General features: G+C 31.1%; 3 protein-coding genes across 8 annotated transcripts in view; 2 read left to right on the top strand and 1 right to left on the bottom strand.

The window, feature by feature from the left end:
* The first annotated feature begins 31 nt into the window (after positions 1 to 31).
* On the top strand, positions 32 to 1,097 carry LOC144473612 (nucleoside diphosphate kinase 6). 4 transcript variants are annotated; one of them, XM_078187647.1, is made up of 4 exons: positions 32 to 166; positions 249 to 419; positions 560 to 863; positions 979 to 1,097. In XM_078187647.1, the coding sequence occupies exons 2-4, from the start codon at positions 342 to 344 to the stop codon at positions 1,038 to 1,040; spliced, it is 444 nt and encodes a 147-aa protein (XP_078043773.1). In that variant the 5' UTR covers positions 32 to 166; positions 249 to 341; the 3' UTR covers positions 1,041 to 1,097. The 4 variants fall into 4 exon arrangements, with proteins under 4 accessions (XP_078043773.1, XP_078043769.1, XP_078043772.1 ...); XM_078187643.1 differs by having other exon boundaries at positions 921 to 1,087; XM_078187646.1 differs by having other exon boundaries at positions 51 to 176; positions 921 to 1,087.
* App-bp1 (Nedd8-activating enzyme E1 regulatory subunit APP-BP1) lies at positions 724 to 6,086 on the top strand. 3 transcript variants are annotated; one of them, XM_078187640.1, is made up of 9 exons: positions 724 to 863; positions 3,310 to 3,429; positions 3,624 to 3,788; positions 3,881 to 4,063; positions 4,139 to 4,634; positions 5,046 to 5,179; positions 5,285 to 5,487; positions 5,567 to 5,703; positions 5,792 to 6,086. In XM_078187640.1, exons 2-9 carry the CDS (start codon positions 3,362 to 3,364, stop codon positions 6,020 to 6,022), a joined length of 1,617 nt encoding a protein of 538 aa, XP_078043766.1. In that variant the 5' UTR covers positions 724 to 863; positions 3,310 to 3,361; the 3' UTR covers positions 6,023 to 6,086. The 3 variants fall into 3 exon arrangements, with proteins under 3 accessions (XP_078043766.1, XP_078043765.1, XP_078043767.1); XM_078187639.1 differs by having other exon boundaries at positions 756 to 863; positions 3,298 to 3,429; XM_078187641.1 differs by lacking the exon at positions 724 to 863 and adding an exon at positions 2,642 to 2,726.
* Positions 6,087 to 6,206: 120 nt separating this feature from the next.
* Positions 6,207 to 26,517, bottom strand: part of Nca (neurocalcin homolog) — a 363,134-nt gene continuing 342,823 nt past the window's right edge. The window contains exons 2-5 of the mRNA XM_078187642.1: positions 19,607 to 19,832; positions 19,108 to 19,226; positions 15,843 to 16,031; positions 6,207 to 15,409 (exon numbers count right to left, since the gene is read on the bottom strand). Of these exons, the coding sequence (XP_078043768.1) occupies positions 15,209 to 15,409; positions 15,843 to 16,031; positions 19,108 to 19,226; positions 19,607 to 19,676 (579 nt within the window). The 5' untranslated portion in view covers positions 19,677 to 19,832 and the 3' untranslated portion in view covers positions 6,207 to 15,208. The remainder of the gene's footprint in view (positions 15,410 to 15,842; positions 16,032 to 19,107; positions 19,227 to 19,606; positions 19,833 to 26,517) is intronic.

Genomic DNA, 26,517 nt, shown 5'->3' with positions numbered 1-26,517 from the left:
GCTCCGCATGTAGTTGTGCTCGTTTCATGCTCTCTTACTCACTCGGTAATCCCTCTTTTTCTTTGACTGTGGGGGCAGTACTATTTCTTAAGTAAATCGTCAGCTAATTACAGCAAAGAAAATTTCGATACCATCCCCCACTAACGGATCAAGCTGCGACTTGAAGGTGTGCGGAAGTAGGACCCATTACTGAACATACATGCAGTACACAGGAGTTTTCGCGCAAGTTAATTCAAATTTTATTTCAGAGGAACATGTGATGCATTTTAATTTTAGAATCGTTTTTGTCGCATTATGAAATTTGAGTCTTACGTAAAAATACTAAGAAAAAAGGTAACAAAATGCAAGCACAAAAGCATCTTCAGCTGACATTGGCAATAATTAAACCTTATGTAGTTAAATCTCCTTTTGTGCTTCAGGTAAGAAAACATAACCTAACTTTAACGTAGTTTCAAGCGTGTAGACAATTGTAGGTAACAGTATATGTAGTTATCAAAAGTATTGATGCTTTTTTTGTCAGATTATAGTATTGCCTTTCGGACACTGTTTTCATTTACAGAGAATTCGAGATTTAATAATTGACAATAATTTTAAAGTTGTCAGATCACGTAGGACTACAATTGCTCCAAAAGAAGCAGCGCTGTTTTATGCAGAGCACAAGGATAAATTTTTTTATAATCGTCTTACAACATTCATGTGTAGTGGTCCATCGGATATTCATATTTTAGCTAATTATGATGCCATTGTCAAATGGAGAAAATTAATGGGTCCCACAAAAGTTTATCATGCACAATATAGCAATCCTGATACAATTCGAGGAATGTTTGGTCTCTCAGATACCAGAAATGCAACACATGGATCAGGTATAATAATTGTGTTAAAAAGTTATTATCTTTGTAACACAAAACTATTTCTTTTAGACTCTGTAGAATCTGCAGAAAGAGAGATAGCCATATTTTTCAGTGAATTTGATTGTAGGAAATGGTATCAAAACGAAGAAAAATATTATAATTTGGGTAAACTTCATTTTGATCCGATAGCTTTTGTACATACCATTGACAAGAGTTCCATGGAAATGAATAAATAAGAACGATAGACTGATTATATCAATGGAGTAACTAATTTTAATTGAAATCATATGTGCAGTAGTCTGTAAAATATGTAAACTAATATTCTAGTCACTTGGAAACTATTACTTTAGTATTTTATTGACTTACAGATTAAATCGTATTTATATCTATTACTTTTCCTTCCCTTATTGAATATCATAGTATATTCATTGTTGCAAACTAAATTTTAGATAAAAGGAATACAATTTAAATTAAAAAGAAGTTAAATATACATAAAGTAATATAATACATGACATTGTTACCTGTAAAATAATTATTTATAGCAAAGTAGTTACTCTTACTTGTTATGAGATCATATATTTAATATGAAATGTTAAATTAAAAGTATTTGTACAGTTCAGACAATACATGTACAAAACATAATAAAGTATGTATTATACCCTAAACAAAATAGGACATAGCCATGTACAGTAATGGGTTTTACTCCTGCACTCTTTTCGTGCTCTCTAAGGTGGTTTGCACATCCCCACTATTTTATTGCGCATCCGGCTTTGCTGAAGTATTGTAGAAAGAGAACGAGATACAGTAGAGATAAACGGAACGATACCCATCAGTTTCTATGTGGAGTTGTGCATATTCATATGAAACCTTGCTTGCTTTGCCGTGCTTGCGGCATCACTTTTCCGCGCATTCGAATCCAGGGTAGATTTTTAGGGGTTGGAATAGCCCTTGTCGCTAAGCCATCTTGAAATAATAGCGTTCGGAGAGTTCTCGCGTTGCCTTAATGTCGAAAAAATTGACAACGGGTTGCGTTAGAATTACGAAATAAATGCCACACTGCGAGTAGCCAGTCTAAGGATTGCTGCATTGTCGTATAATCTTCGCGGATTCTTTTTAGCTTTACGCAGAAACAGATGAAAGTGCACGGGAGTTTTCACTTTCGAAACGAACTAATTAACACACATCGAGATTAACAATGCACTATTCGCGTTGCTCTTGAGAGATCAAACTCTAAATTTTGTAGATTAGCATCGTGCAAAATACGTCTGCGTTTCCTTATCTCTTTGTCTCAGATCTCCTTTCTGCATGCAAAATGTAATTGTAATTCTCTGGTTAGGCATCGTAACGAAATCGTTCGGTAAAATTAGAAGGAACTGTAATTATAAAAATATGCAGAGTGTAGGATCAATTGTAGATTCGATAGTTCCTTGCGTTTTCATTTATAATCGCGTAGACAAAATAAAAATACACGGGAGTTTCTCGTTTTTCAATTATGTAGATTAATGTCACGATAGAGAATGCACTTGTTTGCATTTGTTTTTGAACAGCAATGCCAAGCGAAAGAAACCTCGATTGTTCTATAATTAATTCGAAATCGATAATTACATAGAGCTACTGGCTGTGAAATTGTATTGATGTAAAATGGATTTTGTAAATAGTAATTATATGGAAAAATAGACTTCATAAATACGTTTTCGAGGATCCTATGAAGTAACAGATTTTATTATTTGAAGCTTCTTTAAAAGTCGAATTTCGCGCCGCATGCCTTTGATGGCGCGCCAACAGGATGGATGCATAAAAAGAGTAAAATTATAAGTACTGTATTTGCTGTTTTCTCTTTCTTTCTTTGACTGCAACGGCAGCACTGTGTTACCGGTAAATTACCAACCAATAAGAGCAAAGAAAATTTCTATATTAATATTTTTAAACAAATTTTTATTTCTTAAATAACATTTCATTATAACTGCGAGTTCTTTTCGATAGTTTTGTATAGCGAGAATTTTCCGGGGGGGGGACATTTGAAACTGCTCTCAACAATTTGAAAACATTCGCGAGAGCAACTCGTAGATGGATTCCCGCCTTTACTCTTAATTTTGATTTTTTCTTAACTTGTACAATTATTCGCTAAAAGAAGATTCATATATAAATGAATATTCTCTATTATATGATAAAAACCTGGTGAATTGTATTTATTTTACTTCAGAGTTACAGTTTTCATACGTAGTTATAATAAATTAATCAAAATTGTTTTATTATAACTGCAAAAATAATTAAGATTGATTTATTTAGCATAAAGAATACATTAAATAAATTTTAAATTAAAATAATCTTTTTGCGAATTACATGGCAAATTTTAATTTTTGTGTTTATCAAAACATTGTGTTCGTGGCGTTTCTTATAAGTATACATTGACAAGTGTGATTTGATATGCTTCACCGATCATAAGTGTGTTATATAGTATTTCTGAACGTGAAGTGTTATTGGTGACCTGTCTCCACTAACCGGTCCATATGGCATCGCCAGCACCAAAATCGCCAGAACAATCTGAAAAGAATAGAAAATATGACAGACAATTGAGGTAAGTAACCAGCTGACTATTTTTTGGGGTTAGGAAATTTACTTTTCCTATTTATGAGTTCAAATTATTGTGTAGCTTAATAGTAATTAAAATTCTCTCTGTATTAATGCATTCTATATCCTACAATAAATTTTGTTAGATATAAGCCCTCTACTCTTATTAAGTATTAAAATAATTACCATTAATGTATATAGATTATGGGGCGATCATGGACAAGCTGCATTAGAAAGTGCTCATGTTTGTCTCATAAATGCTACAGGACTTGGTACAGAGATTTTGAAATCTTTAGTCCTTCCAGGTATTGGAGCATTTACAATTGTTGATGGTAAAAAAATTATTAATGAAGACATTGGAGCAAAGTATGTATATCATTACATTGCTTATCATAACTTTACAGCACATGAAGTTAATATGGTAGTACTAAGTTTAGTTATTAAATCAATTTGAATAGTTTTTTTCTAGAAGCAGATAGTGTTGGAAAATCTAGGGCACAAGTAGCAATGCAAATGCTATTAGAATTAAATGCAGACGTTAGAGGTGATTATATAGATGAAGAACCTGAACAAATTTTGTATGATAGTCCAGACTTTTTCAACAATTTTACAGTTGTTGTAGCTACATCACTTACTGAAAAGTAAGACTAATATTATAAGTGAATTACAAGTGTTATTAATGTAAATGAAGTATGTAAAACAATATAAATTTTTAGGTCCTTAATTCTTTTATCACAAAGGCTTTGGAAACTGAATATACCATTAATAGTATGCAGAAGCATAGGTTTTATCGCGTACTTAAGAATTCAAGTAAAAGATCACACAATCATAGAAACACATCCAGATAATGAAACACCGGATTTACGTTTAGATAAGCCATTTGAAACACTAAAAAAGCATTTGGATTCGATAAACCTTGATGACATGAATTTCAAAGATCATTCTCATGTACCATACTTAGTAATATTATATAAATTCTTAGAGAAATGGATTAATGAAAAAGGAGAATTACCTAAAACATATAAAGAAAAACAACAATTAAAAGAAATGATAAAAGGAGGAGTAAGAAGGGATGAGAATGATACAAAGAATAGTGAGGAAAATTTTGAAGAAGCTATTAAAGCAGTGAATACATGTATAGGACATACACAAATTCCAGAGAATGTAACAAGTGTTTTGAATGATGAACAGTGTGTTAATTTAACAACCAAGGTAGGACGATATTTTCTGTTCTAATAGCAGTAACATATGTAATATGATAGTATAGTAACATTATAAATATACTTGTCTTCTAGACAATTGAATTGTATTAAATTTAATTGTAGTTAATCATTTAACATTAGCTCTCTGATACTTTTATAGTTGTGTATTTAAGTTAGATTAGAAAAAACGTGGAGAGTAATGTAGTGTACAAAAAAATGTTCCTTATATTCTGTTTTATCTATTACATTTTATATGTATCTAAATAAAATTTGTATATACACATCTTATGTATGTTAAATATAAAGTCGTTGCAGTTCTGTAGAGCAGGTCAATGATATCAAATTTTGTATAAGTACATCAAATGAAGTTAAATATTGAATAAATTGGTAGAACTATAAAACTGATGTAATAAACTTGCAGAGCAACTCATTTTGGATCATTGCTAAGGCTATAAAAGACTTTTGTGAGAATGAAGGAGGTGGATTATTGCCATTAAAAGGTACTTTACCTGACATGTTTGCAGATACTGAGAAGTACATAATACTTCAACAAATGTAGGTTTCTTTTCTATATAAGTCTTTTACTATGATATAGATGATATAGGTATATGATATATATGATATAGATTTTAACTTATATTTTGTACTTTTATCTACTAGTTACCGCAAGCAAGCGGCAGCCGATGCAGAAGTTGTATGGCGCCGTACAGTACAATTATTGCGACAGTTGGGAAAACCATCAGATACTATTTCCGAAAAAGATGTAAAGTTATTTTGTAGGCATGTTTCTGATATACATGTTGAAAGAGGAACATGTATTGCAGATGAATATGATTCGAAAGTATTTGATGCAAGTAATATAGGTAATATTTTAGAAATACTATAATGTTTGTAAAGTTATATGACTACAAAAAGTATAAATAACCTTACATGCCTTTTTAGTGCAAAGTTTAGAAGATCCAGAAAGTATGATGATCTACTATGTTGTACTTAGAGGAATTGAAAAATTTCATACAGAGTATAACTCATATCCAGGCGAATTTGATGATCAAGTGGAGCCAGATATTGTCAAACTCAAAGTATTTTTAACAGAATAATATTATTACTGTTACATCAAAATAAAAAATAATTTACTACTTTAATCATTATAATTGATTTTTCTTTTAGGCATGCATTTTAAAATTATTAATTGAATGGGGATGTGGACCTTTAGCAAAAGACGATTATGTACATGAGTTTTGTCGATTTGGTGGATCAGAATTACATTCTGTATCAGCATTCTTGGGTGGTCTTGCTGCTCAAGAAGTTATCAAATTTGTTACAAATCAGTATAAACCAGTTCACAATACGTTCATATACGATGCAGTTACATCGAATTCTGGGACATTTTTTTTTTAATTGTTAAATGTTAAATTAGCGACATACTTTTGTATGAAATAAAAAATATACAATTTATAGTGTATACAGTATTTGTATATATTTAAACTGATTGTAAACCTTTCTTCATTTCGAGATACAATGAACTATTTCGTGAAAATAAATATGTATGTATTTGTCACAAGAGGTATTAAAACTCAAGATGAACGAGTATAATATCAACACTTTAATGTAGCAATTAACTGATACATAAGTGATTTCGTTCTTATTTATAATAAACAACTATTACTTACAATAAATATGTGTAAGGTGAAAAGCAAATTAATATTTTATAATTCCTTATGGCCAACATTTTACGCAAATAATATTTACCGGTGTTCCATTCTCAATATAACTTAATAAAATGGGTTGCGCTTTGATTTTCGTATTGCTTTACTTTGTACGTCAACATCTTATATCACTTTATGTAATGTTGCTTTATTAATATAGAATTAATTGTATCCTGAGTATATTAATTAACCGTTAACTATGATTAACAATACTACAATATAAAACTCTGACACTTTCGCACAAACCACTTCAGCATCGCGAATATATTTAATATCCTATATATTTATTATCTTCAACATAACTATCCCTTGTCCATTTAGTTTTCAGTTAATTTACACTTTATATTGATCTTCCATAGGTTTCTTGAATGACAGTCACATTTAAAATTCTAAGAATTGCTAGTTCAGAAGTAGTTATGCGAAAGCTTAACAAAATCTTTTAAAGATTACAACAAACGCAATCTCAATAATACGTATTTTGTACTTCGTATACACATATTGCACCAATAAATACATGTAGGATTAATAATAAATTACACTAATACAACATATAAAAAATTAGTGAGATAAATTATCAAGAGGTGGGAAAACATTGAAATTGTTATAAATAATTAATAGTAGTAGAACTCAGTTTGTGAAATAAAATTAAATATATCTTTGACATAGTTGAGTAGTATAAATTTTACGGATCATAAAAGCTTTTTCACAATTATTAGAGATATGTAATAGATTGACATAAAGTGAAAGACAACACATTATACAAATGGAGGAACATTTAATGTTTATAGATTCAAGTTTGTGAGAAAAACACCGGTAGAGAATAACAACAAGTTTTGTAGTATAAATATTAAGAATTTCATCTATTAACTTTCTTGTTTTTTTTTTTATTCTGAGTCGTATAATTCATTAATTCTTTTTGTCCTACAAGAAGTATCATTTGTTTGTATATTTTGTAATAATAGATAATCTCTTTACAAAAGTAAATAAGAGCAACATGAAGTTATTAGTATAATTACTTTTGAGTATTTATACTTGTATATTATCAATAAAATTTTTTTCTTTTTGTTGCTGCTATTGACTTTTGTTTTATTTACTGCCATGTTCTTCTGTTTTCCATAAAATATTTTAAATGAAATTTTTGAAATTTCAAATTTATTTCAATAAATCCATATTAAAATCAAATAAGTTTCGGAAAAAGAAACCATGAATTTGTTTAAACTATACGACTCTGTATAACACTACTGAAGTAGATATGGAAAGATTTTTATAAGTAGATGCAGAAAATTTTTAAGGCATAGGTCATTTGTAAGATCAGAAATATTAGTAAGAGGAGTAACTTCTATGATTAGATTAGAATTCTCTAATTAGATGTACTAAAATCTTAGGCAAAAAATAATGATGAAATATAGATAGATTTCAATCTCTAATTAGTGTCAGATTTAGCTGGAATTCTTATTATATGGATTTCTGGTGTCTAATATTTTTTTAGTCAGTAGTTAAATTAATATCGATTGAAGTGAAAATTATAATCCATCAAACTCTTAACAATTTAAATTTTAGTTCAAGAAGAATTATTAAGATAGACAGAAGCAGTGAACAACAGTATTTTTTCTTTACCAATGCTTTTATCAGTAATCCAATTTGTGGGAATTTGTATAAGTATTATTTTTATGATAAAATAATGTATTACAATTACATTATACTACAAGTTATTATTTAGTGCGATAGTTCATTTGCTTACTCATAATAACATTCTGGTGCCACGCAGCAGCATGAAGTAGTTTTTACATTAAGAAATTGAATAAAATTTTATATTTAATAAAAAGTGGTTAATTGTATTACTTATTCTTCCTCCTTCACCATCCCCTTCTTTTCATTAAGATATATAAGATGTATTTTGTTTAAAATTATTTATGGTATTGAGAATAAATTTAATCTTCAATGTAGTTAAGATGTCTTAAACTACTACTCTCGATCAATTTTCACAGTTGTTCTTGTATATAACTTTTATCACATTTTACATTACTCCACATATTTCATATTTTATTGAAATGATACGAGTAAAATTGCATTGTACAGAGTAGTAGATTAATAGTTTTGATAATCGCTTTTCTTCTTTGAAATAATCTATGAATATTTTGTGAACAGCATTACATTTACAAAAAGCTTAGACTTAACCGGTAATTTTGAACATAAGATTAAATAAATGAATAGGAAAAAAGAATGAAGCTTTTTAAAGCAACAGAAATTTTATATGAATATTTGAATTTATATTAATATTTGCACATATTTTTTTATGAAATTGTGGTACATATACATATATTAGGTTGATCAAAAAATCTTGTTTCTAAATTTGATTTGTATATTTATAAGCTTTTTTAGGAATTTTTATAAATTACAGGTAATTAATCTGTCTATAGAATCAGTTTAAATAACTGAAATATAAATTACAAAATATTAGTATGATATTAGAGAACAATATTACTCACATTTCAAAAGTTGTTAGGATATACAATATATTAGATATTATTTTGTATGGTACTTGACGGAAAAATCTATAATGGAGATAGTTATAAAATTTATGTAATATTTTTGAATTAAATAAATTATTTACATGTTGTGTATCAAAATATTTTTAGAACATTTGATTATCAAGACCATAGATGTTATTTGAAACAAATTTGATGTAAACCCTCGTTTAATAGCATGCGCATCAAAATAATAGATATCATTTCCAAAACAATTTCGAAACTTTTGATCAACCTGATATAATTACAATTACAACCATTAGAACATATTATAATATATTTATAAACTTTTATATTTGTTATATTTCTAGAGCCATGCACATTACATATAAATAGTTCATGTTAATGTAATTATAAAATTAAAATTAATTTTATACATAAAATTATTTCTAAAAACATTTGCGGACTCTGAAAAATATTATTTAAATAAATATGTTTAGGTAAATATTTATTAATGTTACGTATTAAAGTATCTAGAAATGTTTAAAGTAAACATAAATTAATAACAAAGTTTCCTCTGAAGATATTTAAAGTCACAATATTATATGGTCTTTTATTCGTAATAATAAAGTAAATTTTAATTGTGCAATCTAAAGTAGTGTACATTAGAAAACGAAAAAAAATTATGTATTTATTAACATATAATTTTTATAGTGAACCTAATTTGATCTGTCACATTTGATTTGTAAACTTTCAACATTAATTTCTTAAAACTTGATAAATTAATGTAATATATTCAGTTTGTAGATGTGATTCACAAACAAGAAATGGAATAGTATTAAATACTTGTATGCTAATAAAATGATGCATATTTTATAATATTATTGACTCTTCAAAATTATGTTAATACAATGATGTCATTTATGTTATGCTTGTTTACTGCACCTTAACAGGAGATACAGTAAGTATAGAATGATTAGACTAGTGCTATATTTAAAATACCAATGTTATTTAAGTAAAATTTGCCACCTTTCCTTTTCTCATCTCTACATTTATTAGAAGTTAAAGGCATTGTTTCATTGAGTAGTCAGAGAAAACTAAAATTTATTTTAAAATCTTATATATTAACTTTAATGAGGTTATTTAGTTTTTACAATGACTATATGGGTTAAAGATATAACTACATAGTCTTTATCCTTAAATATTAATGAGCATAAGGTGAACGGATATACACCTTAAGAGTACAATAGATTTAAGAATACATACAAATATAAATATGTATACATTTTAGTATACATATCTTATCCGCTTTTTTTTCTTTAAAATAATACCAATTGAATGATGGTCAATTGTTAAATGGTAAAAATGTTCGAATAGTGATATCAGAAAGCAGTGTAAAGTTTTAAAGTGTGAGTAAAATCACACGGTCATGCGATACAAAGAGGAAATGGTGATAGAGACAGAAAAGAAGCTGCCAATGACAAGAAGCTAATTGGAAATCATGAAATTTAAAGTTACTTGATCAAAGTTCTTTTTATACTGAAAACAATAAATTTTTGAAATTTGTTTTTTATCACATGAAATTTGTATAGATTTTATATCTTTCTGATAACGTATATACTACTTATGCTGGTACTATAAATACTATAATTACGGTAATTTGTTACATGTATTTCTTTTGCTGCTGCGCGTCTTCATATCAGCAAAAAACTGCAACTTTCGCACTCATACCGTTACAATAAGTCATAAAATTATAATTCTACGTAAATGTATACATGTATAGAATGTATTGAATGAATCAATACTAATTGAATAACAGATGGCGGAACATTTTAGTGTTCACTTTATGTTTTCGCTTTTTTTGTTTACTTTTGTTTTCTCACATCTTGCCCTTCTTATCTCACGTACGCATACGTGTAGACACATTTAATGATACATTGTCACACACATAGCACAATCGTACACGTACACGCGCATAAGCATTCGCAAAAATAAATCTCTAAAATAGTTCGTGCGTGTGAATTTTATTCTTTCGTTCCTTTTTATTTTGTTGTGTTTTTACGTTTTGCTTCTTTTTACAATTTTCGTTCTTCTCACGAAAGCACTTCTATCGTTTCGATTTAGAAGCTTCTGAAAATATCAATCAGTTCAGTCATTCGGATTGGCAGAGACTTTAAGAATTTTTGAATGTTTAAACGCGAAGGTTGAAGGATTATCTTCACTTCACTGAAAATAACAAACATTGAAAAAGGGAGTACAGCAAAGGTTATCGGATTGCTGGAAATTTATCATATAATTTTGTAACTTGAATAACTTTATACAAATTAAATATAAATTTTAGACGACATTTGATGTTCTCTATATAATTTTGTATATATTCGTTTTTATGTTATATAAAAAAACGAATTACATATTATTTTTAAGAAAATGTGTAGGGTATAAAATTAAGTGTGATATGTACAATTAAATATTGTTCTGTTTGTGGAATGAATTCAACATTTGATTACTTTTTTGTAAAACTGTATGTCTGGTATATATGAATGTTGTTTTGACCTTCTTATTTAAAATCTAGTAACATGCTTCTTTACACATGAATTTTAACGAATATAACGACTGATAAAGCTTAGAGGTAGATTAAACAAATATTTAAATTGAAAATAATATAGAATTCATTTTCATTTCACAATGTGTCCTGCTGCGACTTAGAAGTAGTTTGATGTTCATTTAAATGAGATAAATAAATTAGTCCCTTTTCGATAAATCTCAATTTGGGACAAGGCATATGTATATACTGAAAATTATTGGAAATTACCATTCTGTATGTATATTAAGGAAGCAATGTTCATGAGAAATAAAATAGAAAGGTTTAAATATATAGTTACAAGAAATGAGAAAGATAATTTAAATATTAAACAAGAACCACTATATTACACTATATGAAAATACAAGCTATTATGCGGTTTTTCCTTTTTGAGCTTGTATTTATTGTTGTGACACAAAATTCATGAACCTAGTTCAGTAATTTTATATATAAAGATAGCACTATTGTCAGAATATCATATTAAAATGCAGCAAAGTTTTACAAATTTCATAAAAATTAAATCTTACCTCATATCTTTTCATTGTAGTTTGGATTACTTTATATGTTTATAGTCATTACATTTGTAAAAAATTCATATATGCAAAAATATATTGCTCCAATTAGAAAAGACAAGTTAATTTTTATAACGTTTACAGTTTTATGTTCCTAATATTAAGCGACTTTATTATCAAATAATCTCCAACAAACAGAACTTTCGTACCCCACTTAGTTTTAACATACACATTCCACTGTAACATATTTAATGTTATGTTCACAAATATAATGCCATGATAAATTTTGATGATCATTTACATTAGTTTACACCCTTAGAAATTACGAAAATATTATAGATATAAAGCAAATGTAATTCACTTATTGTAAGATAAGTATTTATATATAATTTATATTGTAATGTTTTTACAGTAGAAATCCACATATTTTCGTTAAGGGATAATATAAAGGAATTAAATGATTATTTGTTACTATCCTTAACTGTTTGTATAAATAATTAATATTTATGTTTAGACAATAAAATTGCAGATTAATTTGTCTGATTTTAAGATAAATATAAGTGAGTACACATTTGATTTTATAAGTGAGCACAATTAGTATGTTTTACTTTGTTTTTGTAAAATTTCTATCTCTATGTATTTACTATTGGGAAAAAATTGACATCAGTGTTACTCACGTAAGACAATGATCAGTACTCAATAAAAGCTGAAATATAATTTAATAGAAACTAAATATTAAGTAATTTACTTAATTTTTTTTAATAAGTGATATTTGGATAAATGGAGTTCTACTGTATTATAAGAATGTATACGCAGTAATAACATAAACTTTTAGATCGAATTGTTTGTCTATTGTTCCAGTGACCTTTGCTATCCAAATGAGTACTGATTGTTTGTTGTTAATACAGTAAGATTTCACGCAAAAGGAATATTCTTCACAATTGTTGGATCATTGAAAGATCCAGGACAGTGTATTATGAGATATCTAAAACTTTCTGCCAGGATCACAAAGAGTATTTTGCACATTATCACATAATATGAAATAATGTGTCTTTGCAAGTAGCCATTATGCTTAGCATTATTTTTTCCTATCTCATAGACACGTGTAATAGAATTTTTTTATTATCTAGGTGCAAATCTAGTTAGTCTATCAGATTTCTACATACTTAAAAATAGAATTTTTATAGAGGTTATTCTATTTTCATTTGAGTTATTCTACATACAATCGTAGAAGAGAATGGAAGTGTACATATATTTTCATAAACAAAAACTTGCATATATTAGCTTTTTGATTACTTCCTGTTCATTGCCTAATGCGAGAAATCTTCTACCTAGATCCAGGGACTTTAGATACAATTTATCCTATGAAATGAAGAAATTACTATATACAAAAATAAAGCGCATTGAATTTCATGAATAAAAAGGTATTTAGATTTGCTTCGACAAATGGAAAAAAAGCACCTTCAATTTTTTTCTTTTATTACTTAAAACAAGGAACTACTGAAGCTAAGTTAATAAAACACTGAATTACTTTAAAATAAGAATGGATATGAGTTATGAATAGAAACTATAAAGCTAATTAGTTTAATTTAAAGGTATTGTATAACTGGTATCTGTTGGCTAACTGAATATGTATTGTGATTAAAATTTTCTGTTCACAATGTTTAGTAACATTCTAATGTGCAGCACCTTCCAATCTCTGTATTGGTAATTTTCTTATAATTAATAGTTCTAAATGTCTATACAATCTTCGTAACTGCATTATTTAAATGATTTTGTGAGAATTATAAGTTAATGCCTAATTATGAATGTGTACATGATAATTCTGCCAATTTTACAATTTAATGAAAGCTATATAGTGCTTCTATTTATTATAATGATTTAGAGCAATTCCAAAAAAGCAACCAAGATATGATAATCGAACAATAATATAAAAAAACATTAGCATACAACCTATTTGTTCATATCGTAAAAAATGTTGACACATTATACAATAAAATTTTATGATATTAGGAAATGTAAAAATAATTCATTACTAAGAAACCTATGTTTTAAGGAAGGTATCTTAATAAGAAGATGAAATCATGAATACCAAACAATCAGTTATACAATAAAATCATTAGATAAATTTAAAAGTCTATTTCAACCAGATTTTAGATAAAACCATCATCAAAATCTCTTAAATAATGGTATATTTTTTATTTTTTTTTTTATTATAAATAATATAATTTAAATGTAAATTTTGAATCGGAGTATGTAATTCTGTTAAAAAAAGTCATATATAAACCTCTAACCTTGAAAGAGTCGTCAACTGTATGTCCATTGCACGTGACTATAAAGTAGGAGAAAGATACGTTGTGTACAATAGCTTACAAAAATTAAATATCGCGTTTAACGACTAATTTCATTTTGAGCTGCGTATGGCGGAGATTTTTAATAAAGACTATTTCTCAAAAATACGTCCGTAATGTCATCGTTATTCAGAAGCACAATCAAAGGTGATTAGCAAAGACATACACATTCCTATGATGAAAGACAGTGCTTGTATACAAGTAAAATGAAATTTCTACATTCAAGACATTTTGTGAAATAACGAACAGTACAAGTATATAGTACATTTTCTGTATAACAATTAGGATCTCGCTAATTATTACATTTAACCGAACAAGTAGACTGAGGACACTGCTACAGACATTAGACTTATCAACAGTATCAAGGTTGCATCGTTGGATGAAGCAGATTCTCGGCTGTAGCTATGAGTCGAAATATTCTTTCTGAAATCACAGAGCGTGGATCGCTCTGTGGGTCCTTCGTCGTACGCAGCACACGAAGATCAATATATCCAAAAACGTAACAAGCTTTTTGTTTAAAACCGATCCGTTTATGAGACGGAGCGACTGGACTAGTCTTACAGACTAGCTTGCGGTATGCGCAAGCGCCATGGGCCCAGTGACCCTGGACCTTTCCGGGAACCGGTCCAATTTCAAAATACCACTTTTCCTTATCGCCTACGCTTTTATAGAACATTTACGTTCATAAGGAAACATGTATCTTACTTACTTCCTAGCTTTTGCCAATTCAAACAATCGTTCAGATAAAACGTTGTGACTGTACCAAAATAAAAAAAAAACAAGTTTACGTGAAAGTTCGTCAATAGAAACCAAATAACAGTGAACGTTATGATTCATAGATCTTCTGGGAAAATCGTCATACATATTTCTTATGATCGTAATGCTTTTTACATGGGGTACTATTAGACCGGTTCCCGATTCTCGTATGTAGATGATACGGTAATACTTGCGTAACGGCCCAAGGCTTCACTGAGCTTGTGCACTCGGATCGCACTGCAACAGTCGCACAATAGACGGGTCATTCTTTGCACCCTCTATAAATTCATCAAGCGATAATATTCCATCCTTATTTTTGTCCATTTGCAAGAATATCTTGTCGGTTCTTTTTTCAGGTGTAGACTCGTCTTCTGGCATTTTCATCACGGATCCTACCATTTTGTAGATTGCCTGAAACCAGTAAATTCTTATAGAACAAACCTTATTATCTTGTTTGAAAATTAATTGTTAATTTTTATGTGGATTTTAGGGAAAGGTAAATAAAAAATAATTTTTGTTTCTCTTTCATCCGGCGATGTATGGATATTTTATACGATGGTTTTGTAAATAAACTTTTCATTCGAATTCAAGCGAAAAGCCAATTAAGTTTTATTCTTTTCGTTTATCGTGCAATAAGTATTAATTTCCATTTATTGTTACCGAAAAACTTGCATAAAGAAAGATATATCGAAAAAGTATATTTAAACTGTTCAGTTTAAACTTGTTGGTCAATATTTCGAAACTGCTAGCTCAGAATTAGAAAATTTGACACTTAATCAAGAATCAATTTTGATTGTTCCGATTCTACAGATTATAATATAACTAATGTATATTTTGTACGTACTGTTACGATTTCCATCATTTCTTGTCGCGAAATGTAGCCGTTACCGTCCAGATCGTACATGCTGAAGGCCCACTTCAGTTTCTGTTCCAATTTACCATGAGATGTAACGCTCAGAGCGCACAAAAATTCTCGGAAGTCAATCGTTCCATCGCCGTTCGCATCGAATGTTCTGAATACATGTTCTGCAAACTATACATTACATGATGTGAAAATACTGTTAAATAATTAAGAACGGTTTCGAGATTCGGTTTAAGTAAAAATAATTGAATGAATTGCATCGTTAATTCAATTTTTTAATGGCAGTATAGCAAAATAAAGGACTGATTTCCCAGATAGTGGATCGAAGGGAACGTTGTTTCATTGGAAGCTGTATTTCGTTAGACTTGTACATTGTATATGCGTGAACAAGCAAATAATAAAGACAGATTGACAATGTGTTCACGAGAGGAGGAGGCTCTCTGTAGGTTTACTTTCCTCCTCGTACCATATTTGGTACGCATGATGGTGCACATAAAGTGTGCACAATCAGTGTTTTCTTACATAATTCATTTTTTAGAAGCATCGAAGTACAAGTCAAAATAATTGTAAGCAGTTTAAATGAAAGCTGCGTGGCCAAATAAGTATAAGTGTGCATGTATCAGATTATTCCATAAGTAATACAAACTTGCTTCTGCATTTTAGGAAGATGATATATATATATATTATATAACTCTAACCTTAATCATTAGCAATGGTTGAGACTGCGAAGAATTTATGCAAAATAGAAATTGACGATGTTAATTATAAGAAACATAGACTAGAAGAAAAATGTTTTCTTCTTTTAATAATGGTAACAAGTTAAGAATAGTAAAGTGATATCTTTAAATTCTTGTAATGTTCTTACAGTTGATTTAGCTACAGTATTGTCACAAGTTTATAAAATTGGTAGTCTCTAAGTATTTGATATAATTTTTTTATAACCTGTAAAATGATATACAATAAGACTAATGATTATGACAATTTTATTGTTTTAAATTTTTTAGTTTTACGTTTCACACTGCATAAATGTGGAATGAAATTTGTATTACTTATGGTATAAGTTCATAATTATGGATAATTATAACAGCTGTCTATTACAGTCCTATGTTACAAGTTTTGAGTAAGAGAGAGCGAGTGAGTGAGTGAGTGAGAGAGATATTATCGAAAAATAAATCATAGTATTACGAAGATCGCAGGTTTGAATACTTTCTCCCCACCACTGCACCTGCATCGTTATGTGTGCAGTATTGTTTTTTATTGTTACATCAATTTTTCCCTACAAAAATGAACAGATGATTAAATCTCCATTCTTCCATTTTCTAGTAGACTTGTTATAACTAGTTAGCCCACAAATTAATGATCACTCTTAGACAAAATCACTTCATTGTCTTCTCTGGGCAGCATTAGTTATTTGCGATCTGTTGTCCGTTCTTTTTTATTCATCATATTTTTCATAAATTCACCACATTTTCTATTCCGAACTCTGTCTATCATGTGGAGATTATAATATCTTGATAGAGCAAAACTCGATAGATCATAGATCTACCATTCGTAAAGCACATCGGTTTCACATATCGTTATCCTGGCGTGTACGAACTTTTGTTCTTCCTGATCTTCGTCGTGGTCTGTTCTGTCTTCGTTATTTATCGGTTTTGCCTAAACGATTGAAAACGGCCAACGAGTTAATAATTGCATTGCCGTGTTTGTGCACAGAAGCCTTGAGAAGCGTAATAGAATACCGACAGCATTTTGTTTTATGCCCATTGTGCCAATACAGCTGAGAACTACCTGTATCCAAGTACCGTTTTTACAGTTACGCAATTTTACGGATACGATTTTCTAAACAAGAACAGTCTTCCACTCGTCGCACGCTGGCGACTATTACACTTGGGCGACCGATACAGATGTGGACTGAGAAGTCCAATAATTTACTCAGGTCGTCCCACGAGAATATAATATCAGCTTATTGGTGCCAGGCTTCGGTAAAGGACACCGCGTGATCTGACGAAGAGATAGGAGTCACCGTGGAATACATCTCTTAGGAGGAGCACCTCGACTTCCGGAGTAGAAGTAACTGGGGACAGGATTCTTGAGATCCATTTTCTAACATAACGTTGTCCTTTGATCACTAATAAGAATACTTTGTCAAGCTAGCTGTGAAACATAAGGAAATATGGAAAGAAGGGTGTACGATACTCTTACGCTATGCCAACGATATTTGTTACGCCAGTTTATAATTGTGACTATCCAGCTCGTAAAAATCAAAGTTCCATGCAGTTTCCTTTTAAGTGGCTAATGTTTTGTAAGTTCTCCTTTTCTTAGTAAAGCCGTGCGTGGTTGTAAACATAAATTAATGGGGATATTTTTAACATGGTCTTCAAATAATTGTGCTTCGTTTTAACTGTTTATGCGAACGGATTTATTATTCGTTATTTCTTTTCTCTGCCGGCGTATTTTTTGATTGGTTGGTATAAGTTTTTTGGTTTGTATAAGTTTTCTATTGATAACAGTAAAATATCAATTACGATTCCAATTATGTTATGAAAACGTCACGCATTAAATGAGAACGTTTCCTTCACGAAATGAATCGTACTATAAATTGCACAATTATGAACATTAGTGTAATAGTGACAACTTAAAACTCATTAAAGAACCTTGTCTGTGCGAGTTCACGAGCGTCAGAAATAATATTGCAGGAATGGGGCGGTGTCTCTTCGCTTGTCATAGCGTTCCGACTCGCTTGTTTTACCAAACGAGGATTTCGAGTTAAGTGCATATCCCTGTTACATACTGCGTGTTTCAAAAATATGGAACGAGCCGAAACATGCACACTTCGTACGAAAATATAGATCGGAAAGTGCTTTTCCGTTTTATACATTCAAGTTTTGTTTTTGTTAAAATATTATCTGAGAATTATGATTCACCGGACGCATTTAATTTTCATATAATAAATGTAACAAAAGAGAAACTAAGATATTATTACTTTTTTTAGAAAAAGTTTGAGACCTGTTTACAATTTGGAAAGAGATATCTGATACTAAATGTGCACGGACATCTTCAGCTTATTTCGGTGTTCCTATATTATTGGGAGATTCCGTAAAGACGATAATTACCACCACTCTGTCGTTAACTTCATTTGCACATGCCAGGAAAGATTAATTATGTAAATTCATATTATATGGTACTATAGTAACGTAAGATATTCATTTTACTTAAAAAAATTTGGCAAGATAATGTGGTAGCTCACCTTTGAAGCATCACCGTAAGGGAAGAAATTTCCATATATCTTCTTAAATTCTTCTACGCTAAGGTGACCACTCGGACAGTCCTTTAAAAAACCTTTGTACCATTCTTGAATCTCCGCATCTTTGAACAGAGATAAGCTGTAGTAAATTAAAAATTCATACGAGAACACACAGTATTTAGTAATTAAGAATATAATTCGAAAATAAAAATTACGAGCTTCTCGTAATTATTGCTATCTGATTGAATTTAAATATAGATCTCGAAAATTACTATGAAATCTATTTCATACTCTTGCTCCGTTTACAAAACCGTGTACTAGTTTGTGATATGTAAAAATAATCCAAAATATGATGTTACAAAGGATTGAAACATATTCTATTTGAAGAGCAGAAGACATTTATCATCTCTGTCAAACAACCTCGTGTATTCACTCATTAACGTTTCATTTCTATCAATGTTGTATCTGTACAATTTATTCTGTTTATAAAACTCCGACTCACCCGTAAATTCGGTATTCTGTTTAAGATCTTCTAAGACTTCCGGTTTTAGTTTGCTGTTTTGTTTTCCCATGGCTGTTCGACGTCTCCTTCAGAATGCCGAGCTCTCGATGAGTGTCCTTAGTGAATTAGCAGATTACCAAGTGCTAACTAATCTACTATTCTACCGGTGCCGCTTTCAGAAGCAGGCTTTGTTTCGGTATATTAGTGTGTGCTTCACTAGGCACGTCTGCAAAAGAGAAAACATGTGAGTGTGTTTGCGCGACGTATAAAAATACTGTCGCCGATCAAAATGCCTTTGATGGAAACCGGGCTTTTCGCGATATTTACTTTCATCTACTACAAACAGCACGCCAGCCGTTTCGCAGCAGAATTTCAACGCAGAACGATAAAACAATAAATGTTTTTCTTTCGAATATTATTTTGTATGGTTCGCAATATTAACAAACGATAAATTTCATTGTACACGCACAGGATACAAGTTGTTTATTCCAACAGACTTTGGTGAGTTTTTTTACTAATTTCCAAGTTACTTTTAAAAAATAAACATATTTAACATTCTCGGGTAAAGATATGTCTGCCTATTTTGTTGAATTTTCCAGTATTTTTAATATTCTTCATCCAGCGTTTCTATCGAAATATTTGAGAAAATCGATAATATGTGTTTCAATTTCATAAAAAATGGTGCGACAATTCCACTCAATTCTTAACATACGTTTTTGATGTTACATTGCGTTTAGAATTGCTGAAGTAAACAGTATCTTAGTCATATAGCGGTTATTGATACTACAAGATAACTGTTTTTAAAATTTTACAATATTTTCTAACTATTCTAAAAGACAATGATACGTTCCTCCAGCTAGGCATTACTTTTTCACTTTATCAGTAACACGTTGTTTATATTAACGCTGTATTCTAAAATGTAATAGCATGCCAAGTAAAATGAATATAAGAATTATCGAAACTTCAACGCCATTTTTTAAGAGGGTCTATGAGACTTTTGTCCCTTATCATGTGTACTATACGATGCTATACAAAAATTTTACCTTACGAAACAGGATCAAAGTCAGTTTTGCTTGTACGTATAGTTACACGTTTCAGTAGTCCTCGGAACCTCTGAATTATTTAAAACCAAGTTTTTTTAGTCGAACGCAATTTCTGAGATACATTTATAGATATGAGTTGGTCATCCTGTATGAGGGAAAAGGATGAAGACTGAATCTTTCTTAAAAATCGTTCTATGGTCATTATAATAATACAAGTAATATCGCGCGGAATGTTTGTCGTAAACTGTTACGGCAACGTGGCCGTACAAATTCTCATTTTGAAGCGAGTGCATTATCGTTCCCTTCGTAACTCGTAACGTGTTGTAAACCGAAGATCCTGCGATGCTATTTCGTTTCTTTTCCGCATTGTATACGAACGTTGATAAAAACGGCCGTGCGTATACAGGTCTAATTTTGTTCATTAAATATCGTTGAATGCAAGAAGACCGAATTAGCTTACTGTAAAGTCAACATTTATATGTCAACACGCATACACAATCATACTACTGTAACAGAAGAAACAATAGGTTAATATACGAGTATACATATAGTCACCTGGTAATAGCGAGAAAAGAAAGGGTAGAGAATAATAGAAACGTAAGGAATGTAGCAGCGGTGAACAAATGACAACTACAATAGTAGTACTAATAATAACAGTAAAAATAGTAATTATAATAACGATACTAATATTAATTATAATCGTAATGCTAACAATAAAAAAAATAATATTAATAGTAATGATTACTATACAACAACGATAATACATTTAGAGCATACTGAGATTTATTATAATAATAATAATATTAGTAATGATGATAGATGCGGGTTTCCTCAGTTTTCTTTTCATGCGTAACTCACGAACAAAATATGAGACCATTTTGATTGCTTAATCGGAATATTAATAAGTGTCGCGAGTATGTACTACGTACGCACTATTTCCTTATAGTACGCGCACGCGCTTACGGCCAGAATCCGTATTCTGACGAACTCTTCGAAGAAGAATATCGTAAAATTGTTCTCCAGATCAACGAGCTTCAAAATACATTTCTATGGGGCCAAAAATTTCATGACGTACTTTCAAAACTTGTGGAGACCGCGAAGACTTAAGGGGAACGTAAGATTCTTGTAAAACCGATTCAAAATGTCCAAATCCATTTAACGTCGTTTCTCAAACGATCCCACACACTTTCAAACAAGTGCAAAATAGTAATTATTTCAAATGGTCTCCATCACTAATTTCGATGAAATTGAAATCTGTTGTACAGCTTGACATCTCGAACAACCTTTTTCCTTTGGAAGAAATACCGCTTTTCTTACGTTTTCGAGATAATCGCAGTAAATTGTAGACTCTTCTGAAACGGTTTTACATTTAGTTTCACGTTAGATCTAACGGAATAAATTAGGTCCGAGGAGAGTCTAGAATTTTTCGTGAATATCTCAGGAGCTGAATCAGCGCGACATTTTTCAGAAAGGAAGAAGTTGGTCGAAAAATCAAGCTGAGCAACGTATTAAAATTTCGAACTGATCGATCGTATAAAATTATCATCGTGTGTGCGTAAATACCGACGTTCTGCCGATTAAAAATGAACAACAACGTATTGTCCTCACGGAAAAAGAAGGCACCTCTGTGTTTACGTTTCCCCTCTTACTAGCTGCCCCACTGTCGCAATTGTTGGCCGCGATTGGCCGAAAACGATGAAGAAAATCGACGACGATCGATGATAGCGACAGCTACGGCAGTGGGGGTAGGGAAAGAGGGAGAATATGAACAGAATGGTGCCTTCTTGTCGCGCGAGGACTATACAAGTAATTGCATGACCCGCTGCGTTTGACAGTACGCTACGAAATTTGTGCAACCGATAGGATATGCGATTACAAACTATTATACAATTGGCGTCAGATAATTCTTGTAAGGCGCATCCGCATACGCATATTATTCGCATGTTATTTTATTTTCCGTCCTGCAGCGCAATGTTCACTTCTATGTATATTTTTTGGTGCTCATCGTGTAACAGTGTAAAGAAGCGAGACGCGATCGCTATGTATACATGTACATGCTCGTAAGCGCGTCACGAAATACTATGTTATTTACGAACCAATATAAATCAATCGGAGGAATGACGCATCGGAACGCGCTGTCATCGTTTTTCCAACGTTCCCCGCTTTTATTACGCTACCACGCGATTTTTCTAATCGGCGGTTTTCGGCGGTCTGTTTCGCGTTTTCGTGGCACGTGTTTCGCGATTAATCTCTGGGTTATCGATATCTCTTTTCGAATCGAAGAATATGCACAAAGAATAGCGCACAAATTATGATACAGTTTGGGTACAGCAAATCTCCATATATCTGAACTCTAATTGATTTGTATTAAATTCATATGCACTTTATTTATGCAATTTCCGTTTTTTAATCTTTATTATGCATACTTCATTTATGCGAACTCCGCTATTTTAATCTTTATTCATATGTAGTGTATGTGAAAATATGTTCTTATGTGAACTTCATTCACGTGAATGCAGAACTCGTTAATGTGAACCCTAGTTGAGTTCTCATTATCTGAACTAGTACCAGATGGAATCATACGGTAGGCTCTATAATATTGCTACGATTCAAAGACAAATTAAGAACCTCACCTTTAACTGAAAATAAACTTTACTTTTCGGAATGCAAGTTGCAAGCGACGCTACCTTGTTAAATGTTCGTCTCCCGAAAAATCCATATAAATGGAGTTTTATTGTACTCGACACTGTCACACACGGTACAAGGATCAATCGTTGACGACAGTCATGGATAATCGAAGAGGAGCAAGTGTACGTTGACGCGATCTCGAATCATGTCTTAACTTAGCGGAAACGGACACTTTTTATTTGATAGTCTATTCCTGTGCTTGAAAGAAAATCGTGACGTCCAGTCACAGTTGTAGTATCGGATATAATTCGTAGATGAAATTAATGCAATATAATTATTTACATAATCCAGTTCTTCAAATCACGGAATCGTTTACACGAGTAACTTATGTTATAATAAACGTCCTCCAAGTTTATACACAGCTTCTAAAAGAATATATCGTAAATAAAAAATATATCATAATATTCATTGCTATGTATATATATATTTTTTCTTTTTAAAGTTTCACTGTAAATTTCATGCATTTGACGCTTAATCACTCAGAGTCTGCATTTGTATTTTATTTCCATAGTCTTCTCACGTTGCTCTCGCTACTTTTTACACAAACATTGATACTGAGAAAACTAAATAATTTTATAACATTCCCTCGTAAACTAGTTGCCTGTTTTACGACAACGAGACATAGATAAACCAACCCTTCAAATAAACTATTCGGATCGTCGTTGAAGCATTTCGAATCAATCGTCTCTGTTTCCGTGAGACTAATCTCGACCACGTGATTTAGTAAGTACAGGCGAAGCAATACATGTAAATATAAAGCCGCACTCCAAATATAAATGTTATATTACACGAGAGACAGGGTAAGTTGGTCGTTTTTAAAAAACAAATACCACTCCGAGAACGGTGAGCGCGAACAGAATTAAAGCGGGGCACTTTGTACGCCTTCCTTGAACAATTGCCATTCTTGTGTCATTCTAATCAAGTAATTTCGTGACGCGCGTTACTTAAATTACGTACATTATGTATTTTTATAGTCCTATTACAAGAAGAAACAAAATATAAATGCCATTACGATGTTGAACGTACACCTCGTCTGATCCATTGTATCAGCGTATTCGATGATGTTAGCGCACACGTTAATGCATGTTAAGTATAACTTTGAATAACGCGTCTCGCAAGTAAAGTCGGCGTCGCAGATAGTACAAAATGCTTTACACTAACACGTGCGTAAGTGTGCTATTTTGTTGCGAGGGAGAGCTTTCGAAAGTTTTCTGGTTAATTACACGGAATTTTTCAATCGACGAGATAACGAGGCCGCAAGTTAAACAGTCTGCCGTTTCTTCGTCGAAGCATCTAAATAAATTTTCTTTCTCTTCAACATTACATTGTGGAGTCCGACGCATTATTTTTGTTCAATTTCATTGAACGATTCTTTTATATTTATACATATGCATATAATATTTTAATTGATATCTTTATTGACATTGAAGCTACCCACCCTTTCTTAGTTCCTCCAACTGAAAATCAACGAAGAAAGCAGGCTTTCAGTTTCGCGATGTCCGAAAGAAATAAGTCTTTGTTAACGCAGGCGTGAAACAAGCCACAGAGGATCGAGAAAGTTTGAACTGTCGTCTGATCTTGTGCGGTTTTAACTGTGACAAATTGGTTTAAATGATATCATGGAGTCGTTACGATTGTATATAGATTACTCGTTAAGAGGACAGTAATTTTCTATCTCAAACGATAATAATAAGTTAAATAAATGCGAATACCAAAGTAACGAATCCGTCACTTTGCGTGGTAGTGAAATGTTTCCTATAGCTAATTATAATTCCTTACGTATTACTTAACGCTAAACAGAAAATATAATAAAATTGTTAATATAACGTCAGTCAGAAATCATTACTGAATAGCAACAAAGTTAAAGTTGCTCGACAATGAACAAAATGTTCATCATATTTCTCTTCTACAAAGATTTATACCGCAGAGTGCGAATTATTAAAATGGTACAGATTAATTATGGCCCAATTTCGTGTAAAAATAGAGCATTAAAGAGAGATGTTTCCAAGAATAGAATTGCAACACTCGGTTGGAAATGTTTACAAGTAATGATATTTAAACCCAGTAGACACCCATATGTATTAAGAAGCGTATTGTCTGCAAATATTCAGAGCAATTACTCAGCGAAAATATTTCGTGTCGACGTGTAATACAATACGAATGCTCACGAAAAATTTGACAACGAGAATTAATTAACGGCAGTATTGTATCATTCCTTTATAATTAACTATAAATATGTATTTAGGAGCATCCTACGAACTTTCAAACTTTACGATCCATTTATGAGGTTCTGGAGTCGTGGTTTTAATGAGAATCTCGCGAAATCTTCTTAAAAGGAAGGATCGCGAACACAATTATTACGTTTCGTTTCAAATTCGTTCTTTCCCGCGTCTCTTCCTTCCGATAGTTAATTTCGTGGTCAACAAAGATTGGTTTCGTTTCTCAGCGCGTCTTTGTCCCGAAAAGAAACATCCAAACCAAAGATACACAGCGATATGAAAATGGTGTATTGATGCTGCTACATGTTCTTAACATCTGGGAAGTTCGCAGAATTCTGTAGATGAGAGTTATAAACAACATCGACAACTGCCTTCTAACACAGATAGATTATTAGACAGATACAGTAGGTTATTTCTAATTGATCATTCTCGATATTTATTTTCGGTTTAGTCGCGATTGATCCGAAATCACAGCGTTAATTAAACATTGGTTTCATTCATCTTGAGCTGTACACTTTGTGCGACAAAATGAGACTGGATTCGGCGAACGGTATCATCGATACAATACAAATCGGTTGTTAATAATCGGAAACAGAGCTGTGTAATATATACAAAATTTAACTTTCCACGTAGCTGATGCGAAAGACTCGAACATTTATACCTTTCTACCTATGTCGACGTACCAATTGAATTATCTTGAAATTACGAAACAATATTCGAAAGCATGGACGCTGGTCTTATACTTTTTCACCGCCGCAGGAGTATTCGTTCAATAAGAACGCAATAGTAAATAGCATTGTAACTACAGTGGGTCAAAAAAGTATTCGTACACCTAGTCTTTTTGCAATAACTTTACACAAATAAATGGTAGACAAACAAAAACTATTTCGATTAATAGTATACTATGTACAAATATAATGTGCAAATGAAGAATTTGTAATAACGCATAACAACAAAGTAA

This window comes from Augochlora pura, chromosome 7, assembly GCF_028453695.1.
Source record: "Augochlora pura isolate Apur16 chromosome 7, APUR_v2.2.1, whole genome shotgun sequence".
NCBI lineage: Eukaryota > Metazoa > Arthropoda > Insecta > Hymenoptera > Halictidae > Augochlora > Augochlora pura.
This window is presented reverse-complemented; position numbering and strand designations above follow the sequence as displayed.